At 54.1% G+C, this 19,236-nt stretch overlaps 1 protein-coding gene across 1 annotated transcript; it reads left to right on the top strand.

Annotated features, from left to right (window-relative positions):
• Positions 1–320: 320 nt before the first annotated feature.
• On the top strand, positions 321–17,896 carry LOC115916026 (zinc finger protein 239-like; the record flags this gene model as incomplete). Its single annotated transcript, XM_030969735.1, is given in 4 exon segments — positions 321–623; positions 625–733; positions 16,924–17,565; positions 17,844–17,896. Coding segments are annotated over 4 exon segments (1,107 nt in total), but the record flags the coding sequence as incomplete, so codon positions are not given.
• Positions 17,897–19,236: the final 1,340 nt, after the last annotated feature.

A 19,236-nucleotide genomic window follows, 5' to 3' on the forward strand; every position in this document is an offset into this window, starting at 1 on the left:
CCTCATGGAAGAGGCCATTTTGAGTGACTCCACAGCGCAGGAATTCGCAAGGGGAGGAAAAGCCCCAGAGATCCCACAGGAGGATGGGCTCCAAACCCAGCCCAGGGTGCTCTGAGGAGGAAAGACCCACCCTGAGCCAGGAAGGTGGACAGAGCTTCAGCCAGAGCTCGGAGCTGGTGGTCCATGAGCAGCTTCATGATGGGGAGAAGCCCCACAAGTGCTTGGAGTGTGGGAAGAGCTTCAGGCAGAGCAGCGCCCTGATCAGCCACCAGATGATCCACACTGGGGAATGGCCCTACGAGTGTGGGGAGTGTGGGAAGGGCTTCAGCTGCAGCTCCGACCTCGTCATCCACCAACGCATCCACACTGGGGAGAGGCCCTACGAGTGTCCCGAGTGTCGGAAGAGGTTTCGGATCAGCTCCAGTCTCCTCCAGCACCAGCGCATTCACACCGAGGAGAGGCCCTTCCGCTGCCCTGAGTGCGGGATGGGCTTCAAACGCAACTCCCACCTCATCACCCACCAGCGCATCCACACTGGGGAGAGGCCCTACGAGTGCCCCACCTGTGGGAAGAGGTTTCAGACCAGCTCAAATCTCCGCCTGCATGAGCGCATTCACACCGGATGAGAGGCCCTTCCGCTGCCCCGACTGCGGGAAGGGCTTCAAGCACAACTCCACCCTCATCACGCACCAGCACATCCACACTGGGAGAGGCCCTACGAGTGTCCCCACGTGTGGGAAGAGCTTCACCCAGAGCAATGACTTGACCAAACAGCAACGGGGGCACCAGTAAGGGAAGGCCTGCAAGTGCCCGAACTGCAGAAGGAGCTTTATGAAGTGCTCCAGCTTCATCCCCCATTGGAGAACCCACGTTGGGAAGAGCCCTGGTGATCCATGTTCCCTGTGATCCATGCTGGGAAGACACCTGTCCCTTTTCCTGCCCCTGCCAATGACATGATGTGGGATTGAAGAACATGAGGGTCTGGCCATGGCCCTGTCATTACATTCACTCCCACCTCAGGTCATTGCCAGGGGCAGGAAAGGGACTCTCTCTCTCCCTGAGGAGAAGGGTGTCCTTTCCAGGCAGGGGAAATATGTGGCCAGGAAGAGCCAGTTGTTGATGTTGTAGTTTTCTCTGTAAATAGTTTTTCTTATCCCTTCTGTTATCAATATTGTTTCTGTTCCATTTGTTCCTTATCTCGTTGCTGTTCCCAATAAATTGTTCTTATCCCAGCCCGGGATCTTTGCCTTTTGTGCTTTCCATGGGAGGCGGGAGGGCAGCGAGGGCAGCGCGGTTTTAGCGGGAGCAGGAAATTGGGGAATCCCATTCCTGAAGCCCGGCCCGTGGAAACCGAGCATCCCAGCTGGTGCCAGCCCTGGTGGCCATGGCAACAGCCTTGGGAGCGGGTCCCTGGCTGGGGCTGTGGGAACCTCTTCCCTCTGGTGCCCAGGGACAGGAGTGGAGGGAACGGCTGCAGCTGAGTCGGGGCAGGCTCAGCTTGGATGTCAGGAAAAGGTTTTTTGCCCAGAGGCTGCTGGGGCCCTGCCCAGGCCCCCCCAGGGAAGGCTCCCAGCTCCAGGGCTCTCTGAGCTCCAGCAGCGTTTGGACAGCGCTGCCAGGCCCAGGCTGGCATTGTTGGGCTGTCCTGTGCAGGGCCAGCAGTTGGACTGGAGGATCCTGATGGGTCCCTCCCAGCTCAGCCAATTCTGTGCTTCTGGGATCCCATGAGCCTGGGGATGGGGCTGCCAATGGTTGCCATGGCAACGGGCTCTGGCTGCAGGCCTGAGCTGGTGTCCATGGCAACCACCCCTGGCATGGGGTCTCCATGGAGCTGCCGAGGGGGCTGGTATTTCATGAAACTGACCATAGCAACAGGGGCTGGTGATGGTTGCCATGGAAACTGACCATAGCAACAGGGGCTGGTGATGGTTGCCATGGAAACTGACCATAGCAACAGGGGGCTGGTGATGGTTGCCTGCTAAGGATCAGATTTGTCACAGGCCCTCAGAGGGGTTCCATGGGGACTTTCCAAGAGTCTCCAGGCTGTTCCAGAGCTGGAATGTCACAGGCACAGACAGGGGCTCCATGGAGACCTCCCAGGGCTTTCTGGGCATGGTAAAGAGCCCTGTGGTCAGAGGCAGTCACAGCCATTCCATGGTGACATCCCAGGGCACCTTGGGCTGCAAAGGCACCGATCTGTCACAGGCACTCACGGGGGCTCCACGGTGACATCCCAGGAGTGCCCAGGCTGCCAAAGAGCCGGGATGTGCCAGACACTCACAGGGGTTCCTGTCATGGGCACAGTGGGAGCTTCAGGCAAAAGCTTTATTTCTTTATTGGAGAAACTCCTGCTGAGACATGAGGTGGAGAAATGACACCCAGCAGCCACCATGGATCCTCAAACCCCTGCAGGGCCCCTAGACTCTCAAAATTCATTTTAAGAGAGGAGACTGGGAGCAGCTGGATCCAATCCCAACTCCAGACTTTGTCAACGGTGTAAAAGATTGGACAGGTGGAATTGAACTTTAACCCAATTTGTCCCACTGGATTAATGATGGAATACTAGATATATTTATATAAATATGGCTCTGATTGATTCTGATCATGATTAGAAGTAAGAAGTTAACCAGAGTTATTTACTCCACAGTTCAGGAGCTATAACAATTATTAGAATATAGTGCTCTAGGCAGCAATTTTGAAGTCAGCAGGGCCTTGCTGGAGTTGCTGGAGCCCATTGCAGGCAGAGCCTCCTGCTCCAGCAGGAACTGCCTTTCCTGTGCCATCAGCAGGGCAGGTCCCGCTGCAGGAACAGCCCCAGGCCAGCCCCAGCACAGGGAAGGCCTCGGGCACAAGGGCAGAGTGCCGTGCTGGGAGCTGTGCCAGGGACAGCCTGAGGCACCAAAGGCACCTTGGCAGCAGCAGCTGCTTGCAGGCCATGGCCAGAAGCCTCCCTTGGCAGCCCGGCCTGGTGGCCACCACTGCAGAGCTGCTGCCTCAGGGCTCATTCCTGGCTGGGCTCTGCCCCAGCCCACAGAGTGTGACCTCAGCCCTGACTCTGTCACGGCCGCTGTGCCTGAGCCCTGCCAAGCCTCAAGGTCACCTGTGCCACCCTGGCTCTGCCAGCTCCTGGGGCAGGGCTAGGAAAGGCAGAGAAGGGGCTGGGTTTGGCTTTTGGATGTGGGGTCCAGCAGAGACAATGAGGAGTCAAGGGAGTGGATGGAGTTCACTGAGCAGCCCCTTCTCCCCATGCAGTCCTGGAATGGTTTGGATGGGAAGAGCTGTGCAGTGCTCATCTCATCCTAACCCCACCATGAGCAGGGACATCTTTCACCAGATTGGGTTGTTCAGAGCCCTGTGCCAGGTGGTCTTGAATGTTCCCAGGGATGGGGCATTGAGCACCTCCCTGGGAAACTGTCCTGGTGTATCACCACCCTCATCATCAAAAATTTCTTCCTTACCTCTTTGTATTTGAACCTCCATTCCTTTAGTTTAAAACCACCACCCTGTGTCCTATTGTGACAGGCCCTACTAAAACCTTTGTCCACTGTTGTATTTCCAATGAGCCAGGTTTCCATGGCAACTGCCAGGCCAGGTGACCCAGGTGTCACCCCCAGTGCCGGTTGCCATGGCAACAGTGCCCAGCCCTGCCCCTTTCTGTCTGGCTGACCTGGCCTTTGGCCCTGGCAGCGCCGTTGGCTGCTGGTTCCTGGTGCCTGAGCGGCCAGCGCGGCACAGGGCAGGTGGCCATGGCACAAGCCCCCAGCAAGGGATCCCCTCTGGCTCTGGGCACTGACAGCAGCCCTGAGCAAGGGGCCCAGGGCAGCTTTCCATGGCCACCAACCACCACAACGGCTCCGGGCATTGGTTGCCATGGCACCAACCAAGGAACAGGTCCCTGTGGCCGTTGCCATGGCGCCTGGTGGCACCAACGAGTGTCACTGCAATTGTACCTGGAACAGCCCTGGCACCGCTTTGTCCTCAGGGTTGCCATGGCAGCCGAGGGCAGCAGCAGCTCTGCAGGCAAGTGGCCATGGAACCTGGCTGCAGAAATGGCTCCTTGGGCTGCTTTCCAAGGAAACCCGAACTGATGGGGGTTGCCATGGCCCCCAAACCCAGCAGTGGGGTCCCTGCAGTGTCCATGGCAACAGTCCCTTGCAATGGCCCAGGGCAGGTTGGGATGATGATCCACCCTCACTGCTGGCCCAGGGCAGCTCTGCAGTGCCCTTCCCACAGCCTGTCTGCACAGAAGCACTTCCAGGGCTCTCTGCATTTCCCTTCCCTCACTCTTGGGTCACTCACACACCTCCCAACCACCCACTTGGTGCTTTGATCTGCAAGAAGTTCAAAGCTGGTCTGTCCTTCAGGAGTTGGTGCAATTCTGCCTTCAGCCAACTCTGGATTTGTGTTTATTGAAGAACTTCCTGTGTGTCTGTGATAGACGAGTAATGCCATGATTGACTCTTACAATTAATTGACAAATATCATGTATATAGGTTAAGAAAAGTTTATAGATTTATAGTTATGCCGTACCCCCTCGCGTGGTTATCAAGGGACAATGGGAGTTGGGACATCTGGGAGGGATGGCTTGTAACTATGGCAACATCTGACCTCCAGTCAGGATTTGAGGAAGTGATCTTCACCACTGGACAGCGAAGAAGAGGTTGATGAACAGAACTTTGGGAGGGGTTAAAGGGTTAAAAAGGGTAAAACCTCCATTGTGAGGGGGCTGAGTACATGGTGGGGAAACTCTTTTGCTCCCAGCACTGTACCCTTTTTTCTTTATTCAGTCTTCTGTTGTATTTTTGATAAGGTTTAATAAACCTTCTTAAACTATGAAAAGTGAGTAGCTATTTCTCCCAATTTTTGGGGGCTTTCCTGGGATAGACACCTCTCCCTGGTTGTGCTAGGAGTTTTCAAAAAGAAGTGCACCCACGCCACGAATTTGGCGGAGTCTGTCAGATACTCCTGGGGCCACCAGTGGTTGCAGGCTGAAGCCCAGAGACAGCAGGAGGCTGGATAAAGAAAAGAGAAGAAGAGGGGTGAGTACTAATTTTTAGCCAGATAACTACTCTGTAATTTCCGGTATAGGAAAGCGAACTCCACACCATATATTGGACCTGTCCTGCTCCGTTGAAATTTTAGGATATTGGGTGGTTGGAGTAAACAGCGGGAAGCGTTATGAAGAGGAAAGCAGAGGGTTTTTTTCCTCTGAGGCTAGCAGGACGCTTAGGATAGAAAAGTTTGTGAAGGGTTTTGCGGCACTGAGCCAGCGGTGGTCTTGGGAAGGTGCAGCCAGTGCTCTGGTATTCTGGTAGGGAATGGCGGCACACGTGGTGGAGAGGAAAGTGTGGATTTTCCCCCATGGCCAATGGGACACGTGAGATGGGTTTGTGTAGGGTTTTGCAGCACCGAGCCAGCAGCAGTGTCGGGGGAGGCACGGCCAGTGCTTTGGTATTCCAGGCCGGCTGAGCAGCGATAGCCGGCGGCAGTTTTGGGGGGAGTGCCGCTGGTGGCACTGGCAGTGACCGAGCTCAGTGGGGACGGCTCTTGGGCACAACCAGCTCTGTGGTTCCCAGAGCCAGCTGAGATTGGGCTGGAAACGGGACAACCACCGAAAGGTTTGCTGAGGTGGGGTTACCCCGTAGTAGGTGTAACACTTCACATGCCATGGTGAGTCAGGGCAGAGCTGCCGAGCCAGGGTGGGGTAGGGACGGAAGCCCCTGGACCATAGGGTTTTTTTCGGAGGAGCGGTAAAGCTTTTTCCTAGTTTTTTCCTCTCTCTTTCCTTTTTTTTCTCTCTCCCCTTTTTCCTCTCTCTCTTCCCTTTCCTTCTCCTTCCTCCTTTCCTTGTTTCCTTTTTTTTCCGCTTTCTCTTTCCCTTTTCCTTCTTAGGGAGGTGGGCTCAGTTGGAAGGGCCTGTGGTTGGAAAGGCAGGCTCTGTCGGGGGAAGACCTGTGATCTGCTGGTCAGGATGGGATCATGGGTGAGTAGCGAATCCCCAGAGGAAGAAGTAGAGATTGGAGAGGAACCAATGGGCATCCCTCCAGAGAGCCCATTAGGAAGGAAGCGAGCCTGGTAGGAATATGACCCCAACACCAGAGATAAGGACGAGAGCAAAATGATTCAGTACTGTGGGTTAGAGTAGAAGCAAAGGGAAATTAGGAGTGATCATGTCTACTGGCCGAAGTATGGGTCAGATCAGGGATGGATATGCTGAGCATTAAACATGTATGTAGGAGCTAAGGAACCATTCAATCACGAGGAGAGTGGCTGTGCTGCTTGCTGGGAAGGGGAGACCTCACCCTCAAAGGTGAGCGTGTTTAATGTAGCAGAACATACAGAGTGGGACCTGTTAGACCACTTAACCCCCCAACTTCCAGTGGCCCCAACTGCACCTCCCTAACCCTCTGATGGGCCTGGCCAGAACACCAGGAGCAGGGGAACACAAAGAGAGGAAAGCAGATCACGGGATGGGAGCCAAGCATTGGGACTGTACCCCCCGAGGGAAGTACCCCTGGGGGGGTACGGGGAGGAATTGGATTTGTAACTGTACCTCTCAGTTCCTCTGACGTGAGAATGTTTAAAAGGGAATTAAAAGGACTGTTAGAGGACCCCTTTGGGTTAGTGGAGGAGCTAGATCAGTTTCTGGGGCCCAATATTTATACATGGGAAGAAATGCAATCAATAATGTCTATGTTGTTCACACCAGAGGAAAGACAGATGATCTGGGTGGCTGGGATATGAATATGGGAAAGGGAGCATGTGCAAGGACCTCCTGGGGATCTGAAAATGCCCATAGTGCGCCCCACCTGGGACCACAACAGCACTGAGGGAAGCCAAGACATGGAGGAATATAGAACATTGATTACGAGAGGTATCAATGAGGCAGCTCCATGTAATTAAAATGCTCGTAAAGCTTTCAATGAGCAGCAAAGGAAAGAAGAAACCCCAACAGAGTGGCTAGAAAGATTGAGAAGGAATATGGGGCAATATTCAGGGGTTGACCCTGATACAGTGGCCAGACAGATCTTACTAAAGATAACTTTCATCACTCATGCCTGGCCAGATATACGGAGAAAGTTAGAAAAGTTAGATGGTTGGCAAGAAAGGGGGTTAGAGGATCTTTCAAGGAAAGCACAGAAGGTGTATGTAAAGAGGGACAAAGAGAAGACCAAGACAAAACCCAAGGTAATGGCAACTGCCATTGGGGAAGGAAACCAGCATGTAAAGAACAACCCATGGAAGGGAGGGGGACCCCAAATCAGAGAAAATACACAGAGGGGGCATGCAGCTCCTTGGGACTGGACACAAAAAGGAGTTTGGGAAACACGGAAACCTAGGACCAGTTTGGTTTTACTGTAAAGAGAGTGGGAATATCAGAAAGAATTGCCCCCAGAAGGAAAAGGAGCTGAGGGTCTATGAGACTGAGCAACAAGGAGAAGTGGAAGACCAGGGGTGTCAAGGCCTCTGCCTCCTGGGGACAGAATAGCATCAGGAGCCCTTCATAACTTTAAAAATAGATCCCCAGGAGGAAGAAATTGAATTCTTGGTAGGCACAGGGGCTGAAGGAACTTGTGTTTGAAAAAATAAATAGAATCCAAAAAAAAAAAAAAAACAGCGTTGGTTTAGTAAAGGGGGGAGAGGGGGGGGGGGGGGGGGGAGGGGGGGGGGGGGGGGGGGGGGGAGGGGGGTTGTTTTCCCGCTCCCATCACGTGGTCTGTCCCTCGTGCACCCCCCTGCTGTATCCCCTGGTGGTTTGGCCCCATCCCCTGGGGGGTGGCCCCCGTGACCCCTCCCCAGTGGTTTCCTCTTTGATAACGGGACCCTGGAAAATGCTAAAGACAGATTCTGAAAATGTCAGGCTTTGTGTTTTCTCAGGTCACTGCATTTACCTAAGCAGTGTGAGAAATGATATAATGGTTAGGTGTGATGGTTGTTTAGTAATCAAGTATAATTATTGTATAATCATAAGAAGAATCATGAGAAACTATGTGAAAACTTAAAGGGGGCCCGCTCCGCTTAGCTGAAATCTATGTGTGCAACAGAACAATATAAGTTCAATAATTAACACGAGAGTTATACGTTACATCGGTGAGGGAAGACTCGGAGCCTTCAATATGAAAGAACAGCAAGATTCGATTTATTGATTGGAGCATCAGACTTTTATACAGTAAGACAATAAGCTAATACATATTCTGTAACCTAAGCAAGTTATTGGTTGTCTTGTACATGTCAGCTCCGCCTTTGTGTTTACATTCCTTAAAAGTCAGATGTTCTCCTTCTCATGATGTTTTTAATCCCTGCATCTCTGCTCAGGGATATATAGCTCATTAGCTGAGTTCGTTAATTTTCAAAACTCTTCAGCTACCGGGAGCGGGTCAACACGACCCCTGGCATGCAGCCATTCCTCCACAGCCATGGAACGGTGGAATATAAAAGCGCGTTAACCTCGAATGTGTGGCGGAGTCAGATCTGGGGCTGAAAAACACCCCCGATTCCCAGAGCTCTTCATAAAAGCACTGGAATATAATTGCTTATGTGATTATGTATTTCTGAGCGCTGACACTCCCGGCTCGGCTGTTCTGTTCTCTGCCCCGAGATGTGTGGGGTGGTTCTGCGGCAGCCCACGCTCTGAACAACGAGTCTGGACTCTTCCATGTTCAGTCTTCAGGCTGTTTATTAATTCTTATCTACAAAATTTTCTCTCTGCCCAGCCGAGATCCGCTCAGCACGGCAGCCACAGCACTCTCTGACCGCCCCCGAGGCGGTGTTGTATTTTTATATTACAAACTACGTACATCATATTTACTTTTAATTCCCAATACCTATCACCTGTGTCAGACAGTGCACTTCCACTCTAAACCAATCCCCAAGTGCCAACATCACAGCAGAAAATGGAGAACAAGAAGAAGAAAGAAGAAGGACGATGCGCCGGCAGTTTATACACAGACACAAACGGGACAGGACCACTGATGGATGTGTCGGAACCGTTTATTCTCCAGAATCTTTATAATACATAGTTTTGTCTATGCAAAGATCCTGACAGTTCGCATCCAGGCAGCAAGCCAAAGAAACTCACTTGTTACAAGTCACCAAATACTCATCCTAGCCAATTACACAGAGAGAAAGCATATTGACAGTGATTCTATCTAATCAACATAAGCACACATAGCTGGGGTTAAAACAATACTTGCTTGTTCATTTATAAGAAAACAAAGCATAAAACCCTATTCATAATTTCAACTTTGGTATAAAAACTTTTTGCAGCTTAGAAAGTTATTCCGAATCGCTAAAACATAGCTCTATTGTTCTATTCCTCACGTCTTCGCTACAGCTTAACAAGATGCATCAGCAATATCCATAGCTCTGCTGCACTGAGGTCTGTCTGTTTTCCCACAAACCTGAAACCCGCTAACTTTATGGATTCCCACAGATGAGACACGCCCGGATCCCTCCAGCTTGTCCCCATAACCCCTATACCAAAAATCCCAAAATCTACATTTTCACCCTGTGGACGCCCTGTTATTACACCAATCAAACCTGGGTGGCTCTCACATCCCCATGCCAAGCTGGCAATTCGTTAGAAGGATTAAAATCAAGCCACCAGGTGTTCCGGGCACCATGCCAGGGTCTCTGAGACCCCCGGCGGGGTCCTCGGTAACTCTGGACATCCGGAGGGATGCGCTGAGTTCCCACAGGATCCCATTGGCCGCGGTGCTCTTGCCCTGCCCCTTTGATAAACCCTCGGTCTCGGCCTGATTATCGAGCGGTGCAGGATGGCGGGAGCCCGTCCCGTGAGAGAGGGAGCCGGAAGCCGCGGGAGCCCCGTCCCTGTGAGAGACAGAGCGCCCCAAGCTCGGGAGCCCCGTCCCTGACACAGACAGAGCGCCCCAAGCTCGGGAGCCCCGTCCCTCACACAGACAGAGCGCCCCAAGCTCGGGAGCCCCGTCCCTCACACAGAGCGCCCCAAGCTCGGGAGCCCCGTCCCTGACACAGACAGAGCGCCCCAAGCTCGGGAGCCCCGTCCCTGTGAGAGACAGAGCGCCCCAAGCTCGGGAGCCCCGTCCCTCACACAGACAGAGCGCCCCAAGCTCCGTGGCCGCCCTTCAGCCAGCTCGGTGATTGTCAGCGCTTTAGTTGTTGCAGTGTGATGCAATTTCCCGTTTCAGCCGTCCCAGTCCTTGCCCAGGTGTGCCAATACCTTCTCCCTTCCCCTTGCCCCCTTGCTAAGTGCTGTCCGTCAGGCTGGACGCTCCAGCGAGGGCGTCGTGTGATTGGTGGAGTTCAAAAGATGCCACTCAGCCCTGGGGACAATTGGGCCCGTCCAGGTGTCATTGTCCCCTGAGCCTTCCCCCTCCCACCCTGTTATTACACCAATCAAACCTGGGTGGCTCTCACATCCCCATGCCAAGCTGGCAATTCGCTTGAAGGATCAAAAGTCAAGCCACCAGGTGTTCCGGGCAGCATGCCAGGGTCTCTGAGACCCCCGGCGGGGTCCTCGCCAACTCTGGACATCCGGAGGGATGCGCTGAGTTCCCACAGGATCCCATTGGCCGCGGTGCTCTTTCCCTGCCCCTTTGATAAACCCTCGGTCTCGGCCTGATTATCGAGCGGTGCAGGATGGCGCTGGAGCCCCGTCCCTGTGAGAGACAGAGCGCCCCAAGCTCGGGAGCCCCGTCCCTCACACAGACAGAGCGCCCCAAGCTCAGGAGCCCCGTCCCTGTCAGAGACAGAGCGCCCCAAGCTCGGGAGCCCCGCCCTGTGAGAGACAGAGCCCCAACCTCGGAGCCCCGTCCCTCACAAGCGCCAGCTGGAGCCCCGTCACCAAGGCCCCCAAGCTCAGCCTCCACACAGCAGAGCGCATCGGCCCCGGCCTCGCCCCTCACAGACCCTCGACCCCGCCCTGACACAGACAGAGCGCCCCAAGCTCAGAGCCTCCCCACACAGACGCCCCCAAGCTCGGGAGCCCCGTCCCTACACACAGACAGAGGCCCCCAAACCCGGGAGCCCCGCCCCTCACACAGACAGAGCGCCCCCACGCCCGTGGCCGCCCCTTCAGCCAGCTCCGGTGATTGTCAGCGCTTTAATTGTTGCAGTGTGATGCAATTTCCCATTTCAGCCGCCCAGCAGGACGGGGTTGGCAGCAGGGTTGTCCTGCAGCCAGGGGCTGTGGTGGGCTGGGAGATGGAGCAGGAGAGAGGGGGAAAGGGGCACTGACTTCCTCCTCACCTGCCTGGGTATCCCAGGGCTCCTTCCTCTTCCTCCATCCAATAGAGATTTGGGAATGGGAAATCCTGGTTTGGGAAGAAAACAAAGTGTGCGCACATTGTCTTTTGTTCTGGTTTGAAGTCACACCAGGGGGAGAGTCTAAGTCAGATTTACAATTTAATTAGAAAATGAAGATCCAGGCAATGCTACAGAAACACTGCCTTAAACTGACAGAGTCAGGATATAACCTGACACCCTGTTGGTCAGGGTGCTGGCAGCAGTCCCATTAAATGGTGGCTGCAGTCCTGTTGGAGTGATGAATGTGATTCTGTCAAAGCAGTGATCCTGTAGAAGGGTCTGGTCTTCCTCTGGAGGTCCAGTGGTGGTTCTGGAGCTCTTGTCCTCTGGGAATCCAGCAGGCAAGCTGCTCCTGGTGTTGCAAGGCTCAGCTTATATCCAGGTAGGAATGCTTGGATCCTCCCCCTGGGCGGAGCATCCCACAATGGGATGATGGAATTTGATCAGTCCTGCAGTGACACTCAATGGCCCATTCCCAGAAGATATCTCCCCTGGAGGGCGTTATCAGGGCTGAGTCATGGAAGAGATAAAGAACACTGCCCCACCTGTTGATAGCAGTTGATGAAGATGGGGATTGAAAACATGCATTTGGTTCCATCTTCCATTGCAACCTGAAACAGTGGGGTAATCCCTGCTCAGGGGGTGAACACCACCCCCCTTACCCAAACTGGCTCAGGTGTAAAACCCCCACCCCGGGAAGGCCACACACACAGGGGACAATGTCACACTTGCCCTGCCCCAGGGGAGGTCTCTGTCCCTGTCACTCCCTTGCTCTCCCCCCTTTTCTCTTTCTTTCCATCTCTCTCTCTACCTCACATTTACTGTTCAATAAAATCCACGTTGGATTTGGTCTCATTGCAACTTAATTGGGGCAGAGTCATCTCTCTGACACTTTTATTAACATGATTGCGACATTATTTTGGCACAGTGAGTTCAGGGCATTTTTCTTTGGCCTCAAGTGCCTTTGACAACAGCATGGTTCCCTCCTCTGAGGAGGTTGTGGTTTTCTCCCGGGAGAAACTCTTGGAAACTTGGATGCAGCTTCCTCTGAGTGACTTATGGGAGAACTGATGAGAAAAATGGCCATTGTGTGTCCGGAGTGTAAAGAAAATATTTTGTTGTCCTTCCTTGAAAAGTTTTTAAAATCTTCAAGGAATTTCGGAGGAAATGCAGCAAATGTTACCAGCGAGACTGACAAGGTTCATTCAGTCCACGGTGAGGAACACAAGGCTGCTGAAAGTCCCACAAGAAGCCCAGCTCAAGTAGCTAAATTCCTGAATACCTCCTGAATTCCCAGGCTTGTAGGCTTTGCCAAATGTGAGAATCATTATTCTGTTCATCCCTGTCACCTTTGTGACAGCTACACAGAGCTTTCCCTTCCTTTTAATAATCTGTATTGGGCCAAATTTCCACTTTTCTTTTATCAGAATATGCCAACAGCTGAGCTGGAGCTGTGCAGCAACCAATGAAACTTGGAATTGCCACAGAATTGCTTCTATTGTCGTTTTATTCATGTTTGGGATTTGTTTGAGCTTTCATCACAAGTTACTTGTGGGAAAAGCAAATATTCTTCAGATTAATTTATGCAGAGTTAAGTTTCATTTCTGCCAAGTTTATTTTGTCCAGTGCCCAGGGGATGCTCAAGGGGTCTCTGTGCCTCTCACCCTGGGGGATGCTTGGGAGGGGTTTGGGGGTTGTCCCTGTCCCTGTCACCCCAGGCCATTCCCCAGGGGTGTCCCTGTCCCTCTCACCCCAGGCCATTCCCAGGGTGTCTGTCCCTGTCACCCCAGGCCATTAGGTCCTTAAGGATTCAGGGGTCTGTCACAGGCATTCCCCAGGGCTGTCCCTGTCACCCCAGGCCATTCCCCAGGGGTGTCCCTGTCCCTGTCACCCCAGGCCATTCCCCAGGGGGTCTCCATCATTCTCACCCAGGCAATGCCTGGGGGTCTCCCTCCCTCTCACCCCTGTGCCAGGGGGTGCTCGGGGCAGTCTCTGTCCCTCTCAGCCCAGGGGATGCTCGGGGCTCTCTGTCCCCTCGCCCTGGGGGATGCTCGGGGGGTCTCCATCCCTCTGGCCTCAGGCAATGCCTGTGCAGGGCTGGGCACCAGGGGCTCTGTGTCCCTCTCACCGCTGAGGCTGCTCGGGGCTGGGGGGGCTCTCCGACCTTCTCAGCCCTGGGGAGGCCGGGGGGGTCTCTGTCCCTCTCAGCCCTGCTGTGACCCCACCCAAACATCATCGGGCTCAGAGGGACACAGACACCCCCAAACCCCCAGAAGGGCTGAGCCTGGGATTTGCTTTGGGGCTGAGGATTTAGGAAGGGGCTGGAATTGGGGCTGGGCTTGGAGTTGGGGCTGAGATTTGGATTAGAGCTGGGATTGGGGTTAAGGCTGGACATGGGATTGGCTTTAGGGCTGGGGTTGGGATTGGGTCTGGGGCTAGACGAGTCTGGCACTGGGATGGGATTAAATACAGAACTGTGAGTGTGTCTAAACATGGAGTGAGATTGAGACCAGGATCAGGGTCAGGTTTGGGACTGAGCTCACCCAGAGTGGGACAGGGGGATGTCACGGTGGGATGGTTTGGGGAAAATCCTGGTTTGGGGAAAAACAAGCTGTGAATGCCTTTGTTTGGGGATTCCTCCCACCCAAGTCCATCTCTAGAAGTCACCTAATGTCATAAAAAAATCAAGAGTGAATAAAAAAAAAGCCACCAGGAGTTTCCCATTTCCAGTCTCATCCCTCTGGGGTTCTGGTGTTCCCCCCATCTCAGGGCCTGCTGGGGATCCCATGGGTCCTGGGGATCCCCCCCTCCCCAGGGTCCTGCTTGGGATTTTGGGGGGTTTTGGGGTCCCAGGTCCCCCTCTCCAGCCTCCCCTCAATCCAGCCACTTGGGGTTCCCCCTTCTTTCCACCACCCTGTCCTGGTTTAGGGCAAATTTGGGAGAAAACCTGCAAAAGGGGGTTTCCTCTAGAATGCAGATTCAAGCAGCTCATTCCCGACACTCAGCCAGTTTGGGAAAATATTTCCTTGGAGAAAAGTGGAAAAAACTGTTTATTTAACAGGCAAAGCATTCACCAGCACAAAAAATTGAACAATATTAAGCAATAAAACCTCTTGCTACTCCAAAATAGATGACAAACTCAGAAAGTCCCTCCTGCGGGCTGTAGCTCGGGTCACTCAGTCTCTTATCAGTCTCTTATCAGTCCCTCCAGCGCTGGAAATGCCACGGCCCAGGCCCGGCCAGGTGGGCCACAGGTGGGAGCTGCCGGTGGTGTTCTGGGTGTTCAGTGCAGAGCAGGTTTAAACAGCTCCAAAGAAAAAGAAAAACCACAGTCCAGGGAACTTCTCTGCCTCAGAGAGCTAAAAACTAACTAAAAGCAAAGGAGAGCTATGTCTTGCTGTCTGGTCCATCCATGAGCCGGAATGTGGAGGAGTGAGTGCAGTGTCTGAAAACAAACTGCAGCTTCTTCCTCCTCCCCTTCGCTCTCAGAACCGGCCTTAAAGGTGCAGAACTCATTTCTGGGCTAAACGGACCGATGGGGGTACGAGCATCATGAAGTCACCCCAGGACACGGCCCTGTCAGGGTCAGGGGGTCCCGTCCCCGCCTCATCTCCGGGCTGCCGGGGGTCCCCCAGCTCCGCTATCGCCCCTTCCCCTCTCCCCGCCCCGGGGGTCCCCCGTTCCACAGCCCCGGCTCTCACGGGGATCCCCAAAACCAATGTCCCGCCCCGTCGGTACCGGGCCATCCCCACGTGGAGCCCCCGGGACCCTCCCGAGGGGCGATCGCGGCTCCTGTCCCCCCGAAAAAGCTCCTCTGAGGGAGCCCGGAGATATCCGGGGCTCGAGTCCGGGATCTGCCGGCTCCGAACACTCTCCAAAAAAATCCTCCCGGAGACCCCTGGCTGGAGTTATTTGGGAATTTAGCTACTTGAGCTGGGCTTCTTGTGGGACTTTCAGCAGCCTTGTGTTCCTCACCTTGGAGTGAATGAACCTTGTCAGTCACGCTGGTATCATTTGCTCCCTCTCCTCCAGTGATTTTAACAAACTTTTCAAGGAAGGACAACAAAATATTTTCTTTTACACTGGCCACCCACAACAGCCATTTTCCTCATCAGTTCTCCCATAAGTTCCCCAGGAGGAAGGAGGGACTGTGTCCAAGTTTCCAAGAGTTCTTCCAGAAAGAACCACAACCTCCTCAGAGGAGGGAACCATGCTGTTGTCAAAGGCACTTGGGGTCAGAGAACAGTGCCCTGAACTCACTGTGCCAAAATAATGTCACAATCTGGTTAAGAAAATTGTTAGAGAGATGCCTCTGCCCCAATTAAGGTGCTAACGAGACCAAATCCAAAGTGGATTTTATTGAACAGTAAATGTGAGGTAGAGAGAGAGATGGAAAGAAAGAGAAAAGGGGGGAGAGCAAGGGAGTGACAGGGACAGAGACCTCCCCTGGGGCAGGGCAAGTGTGACATTGTCCCCTGTGTGTGTGGCCTTCCCGGGGTGGGGGTTTTACACCTGAGCCAGTTTGGGTAAGGGGGGTGGTGTTCACCCCCTGAGCAGGGATTACCCCACTGTTTCAGGTTGCAATGGAAGATGGAACCAAATGCATGTTTTCAATCCCCATCTTCATCAACTGCTATCAACAGGTGGGGCAGTGTTCTTTATCTCTTCCATGACTCAGCCCTGATAACGCCCTCCAGGGGAGATATCTTCTGGGAATGGGCCATTGAGTGTCACTGCAGGACTGATCAAATTCCATCATCCCATTGTGGGATGCTCCGCCCAGGGGGAGGATCCAAGCATTCCTACCTGGATATAAGCTGAGCCTTGCAACACCAGGAGCAGCTTGCCTGCTGGATTCCCAGAGGACAAGAGCTCCAGAACCACCACTGGACCTTCAGAGGAAGACCAGACCCTTCTACAGGATCACTGCTTTGACAGAATCACGTTCATCACTCCAACAGGACTGCAGCCACCATTTAATGGGACTGCTGCCAGCACCCTGACCAACAGGGTGTCAGGTTATATCCTGACTCTGTCAGTTTAAGGCAGTGTTTCTGTATCATTGCCTTGATCTTCATTTTCTTATTAAATTGTAATTCTGACTTAGACTCTCCCCCAGGTTTGCCTTCAAACCAGTACAAAAGACAATGTATTCACCCTTTGTTTTCTTCCCAAAACAGGATTTCCCATTCCCAAACCTTGATTGGATGGAGGAGGAGGCTGCGAGGAAGAGGAAGGAGCCCTGGGACACCCAGGCAGGTGAGGAGGAAGTCAGTGCCCCTTTCCCCCTCTCTCCTGCTCCATCTCCCAGCCCAGCACGGCCCCCGGCTGCAGGACAACCCTGCTGCCAACCCCGTCCTGCTGGGGATGCACTGGGGGGATCTCCTTCCCCTTCCCTCTGGCACGGAGGCAAATCCCATCCTCTCCTTGTCCTTCCTCCCCCAGACAAGGAGCTGAGGATGGAGACCAGGGAGGACAAATCTCCTTGGCAGAACCTCATGGAAGAGGCAGTTTTGAGTGACTCCACAGTGCAGAATTCCAACGGGGAGGAAAATCCCCAGAGATCCCACGGGAGGATTGGCTCCAAACCCAGCCCAGGGTGCTCTGAGGAGGAAAGACCCACCCTGAGCCAGGAAGGTGGACAGAGCTTCAGCCAGAGCTCAGAGCTGGTGGTCCATGGGCAGCTTCATGATGGGGAGAAGCCACACAAGTGCTTGGAGTGTGGGAAGAGCTTCAGGCAGAGCAGCGCCCTGATCAGCCACCAGATGATCCACACTGGGGAATGGCCCTACGAGTGTGGGGAGTGTGGGAAGGGCTTCAGCTGCAGCTCTGTCTTTGTCATCCACAAACGCATCCACACTGGGGAGAGGCCCTACGAGTGTCCCCAGTGTGGGAAGAGGTTTCAGACCAGCTCCAGTCTCCTCCAGCACCAGCAGATTCACACCAAGGAGAGGCCCTTCCACTGCCCTGAGTGCGGGAAGGGCTTCAACCGCAAATACACCCTTGTCACCCACCAGCGCATCCACACTGGGGAGAGGCCCTACGAGTGCCCCATATGTGGGAAGAGGTTTCAGACCAGCTCAAATCTCCGTCTGCATGAGCGGATTCACACGGATGAGAGGCCCTTCCGCTGCCCCGACTGCCGGAAGGGATTCAAGCATAAGTTCAGCCTCATCAGGCACCAGCGCATCCACACTGGGGAGAGGCCCTACGAGTGTCCCCAGTATGGGAGGAGTTTCACCCAGAGCTCTGACTTGACCAGACACCAACGGAGCCACCGTAAGGGAAGTCTTAGAAATTCCCAAACTGCAGGAAGAGCTTCATGCCCAGCTCCAGCTTCATCCCCCATTGGAGAATCCACATTGGGAAGAGCCCTGGTGATCCATGTTCCCTGTGATCCATGCTGGGAAGACACCTGTCCCTTTTCCTGCCCCTGCCAATGACATGATGTGGGATGGAAGAACATGAGGGTCTGGCCATGGCCCTGTCATTACATTCACTCCCACCTCAGGTCATTGCCAGGGGCAGGAAAGGGACTCTCTCTCTCTCTCCCTGAGGAGAAGGGTGTCCTTTCCAGGCAGGGGAAATTGTGGCCAGGAAGACCCAGTGAGTTGTGTTGTAGTTTTCCCTGTAAACAGTTTTATTTATCCCTTCTGTTATCAATATTGTTTCTGTTCCATTTGTTCCTTATCTCGTTGCTGTTCCCAATAAATTGTTCTTATCCCAGCCCGGGATCTTTGCCTTTTGTGCTTTCCATGGGAGGCGGGAGGGCAGCGAGGGCAGCGCGGTTTTAGCGGGAGCAGGAAATTGGGGAATCCCATTCCTGAAGCCCGGCCCGTGGAAACCGAGCATCCCAGCTGGTGCCAGCCCTGGTGGCCATGGCAACAGCCTTGGGAGCGGGTCCCTGGCTGGGGCTGTGGGAACCTCTTCCCTCTGGTGCCCAGGGACAGGAGTGGAGGGAACGGCTGCAGCTGAGTCGGGGCAGGCTCAGCTTGGATGTCAGGAAAAGGTTTTTGCCCAGAGGCTGCTGGGGCCCTGCCCAGGCTCCCCAGGGAAGGCTCCCAGCTCCAGGGCTCTCTGAGCTCCAGCAGCGTTTGGACAGCGCTGCCAGGCCCAGGCTGGCATTGTTGGGCTGTCCTGTGCAGGGCCAGCAGTTGGACTGGAGGATCCTGATGGGTCCCTCCCAGCTCAGCCAATTCTGTGCTTCTGGGATCCCATGAGCCTGGGGATGGGGCTGCCAATGGTTGCCATGGCAACGGGCTCTGGCTGCAGGCCTGAGCTGGTGTCCATGGCAACCACCCCTGGCATGGGGTCTCCATGGAGCTGCCAAGGGACTGAGCATAGCAACAGGGGGCTGGTGATGGTTGCCATGGAAACTGACCATAGCAACAGGGGCTGGTGATGGTTGCCATGGAAACTGACCATAGCAACAGGGGCTGGTGATGGTTGCCATGGAAACTGACCATAGCAACAGGGGTCTGGTGATGGTTGCCATGGAAACTGACCATAGCAACAGGGGGCTGGTGATGGTTGCCTGCTAAGGATCAGATTTGTCACAGGCCCTCAGAGGGGTTCCATGGGGACTTTCCAAGAGTCTCCAGGCTGTTCCAGAGCTGGAATGTCACAGGCACAGACAGGGGCTCCATGGAGACCTCCCAGGGCTTTCTGGGCATGGTAAAGAGCCCTGTGGTCAGAGGCAGTCACAGCCATTCCATGGTGACATCCCAGGGCACCTTGGGCTGCAAAGGCACCGATCTGTCACAGGCACTCACGGGGGCTCCACGGTGACATCCCAGGAGTGCCCAGGCTGCCAAAGAGCCGGGATGTCCCAGACACTCACAGGGGTTCCTGTCATGGGCACAGTGGGAGCTTCAGGCAAAAGCTTTATTTCTTTATTGGAGAAACTCCTGCTGAGACATGAGGTGGAGAAATGACACCCAGCAGCCACCA

This window comes from Camarhynchus parvulus, unplaced genomic scaffold, assembly GCF_901933205.1.
Source record: "Camarhynchus parvulus unplaced genomic scaffold, STF_HiC, whole genome shotgun sequence".
NCBI lineage: Eukaryota > Metazoa > Chordata > Aves > Passeriformes > Thraupidae > Camarhynchus > Camarhynchus parvulus.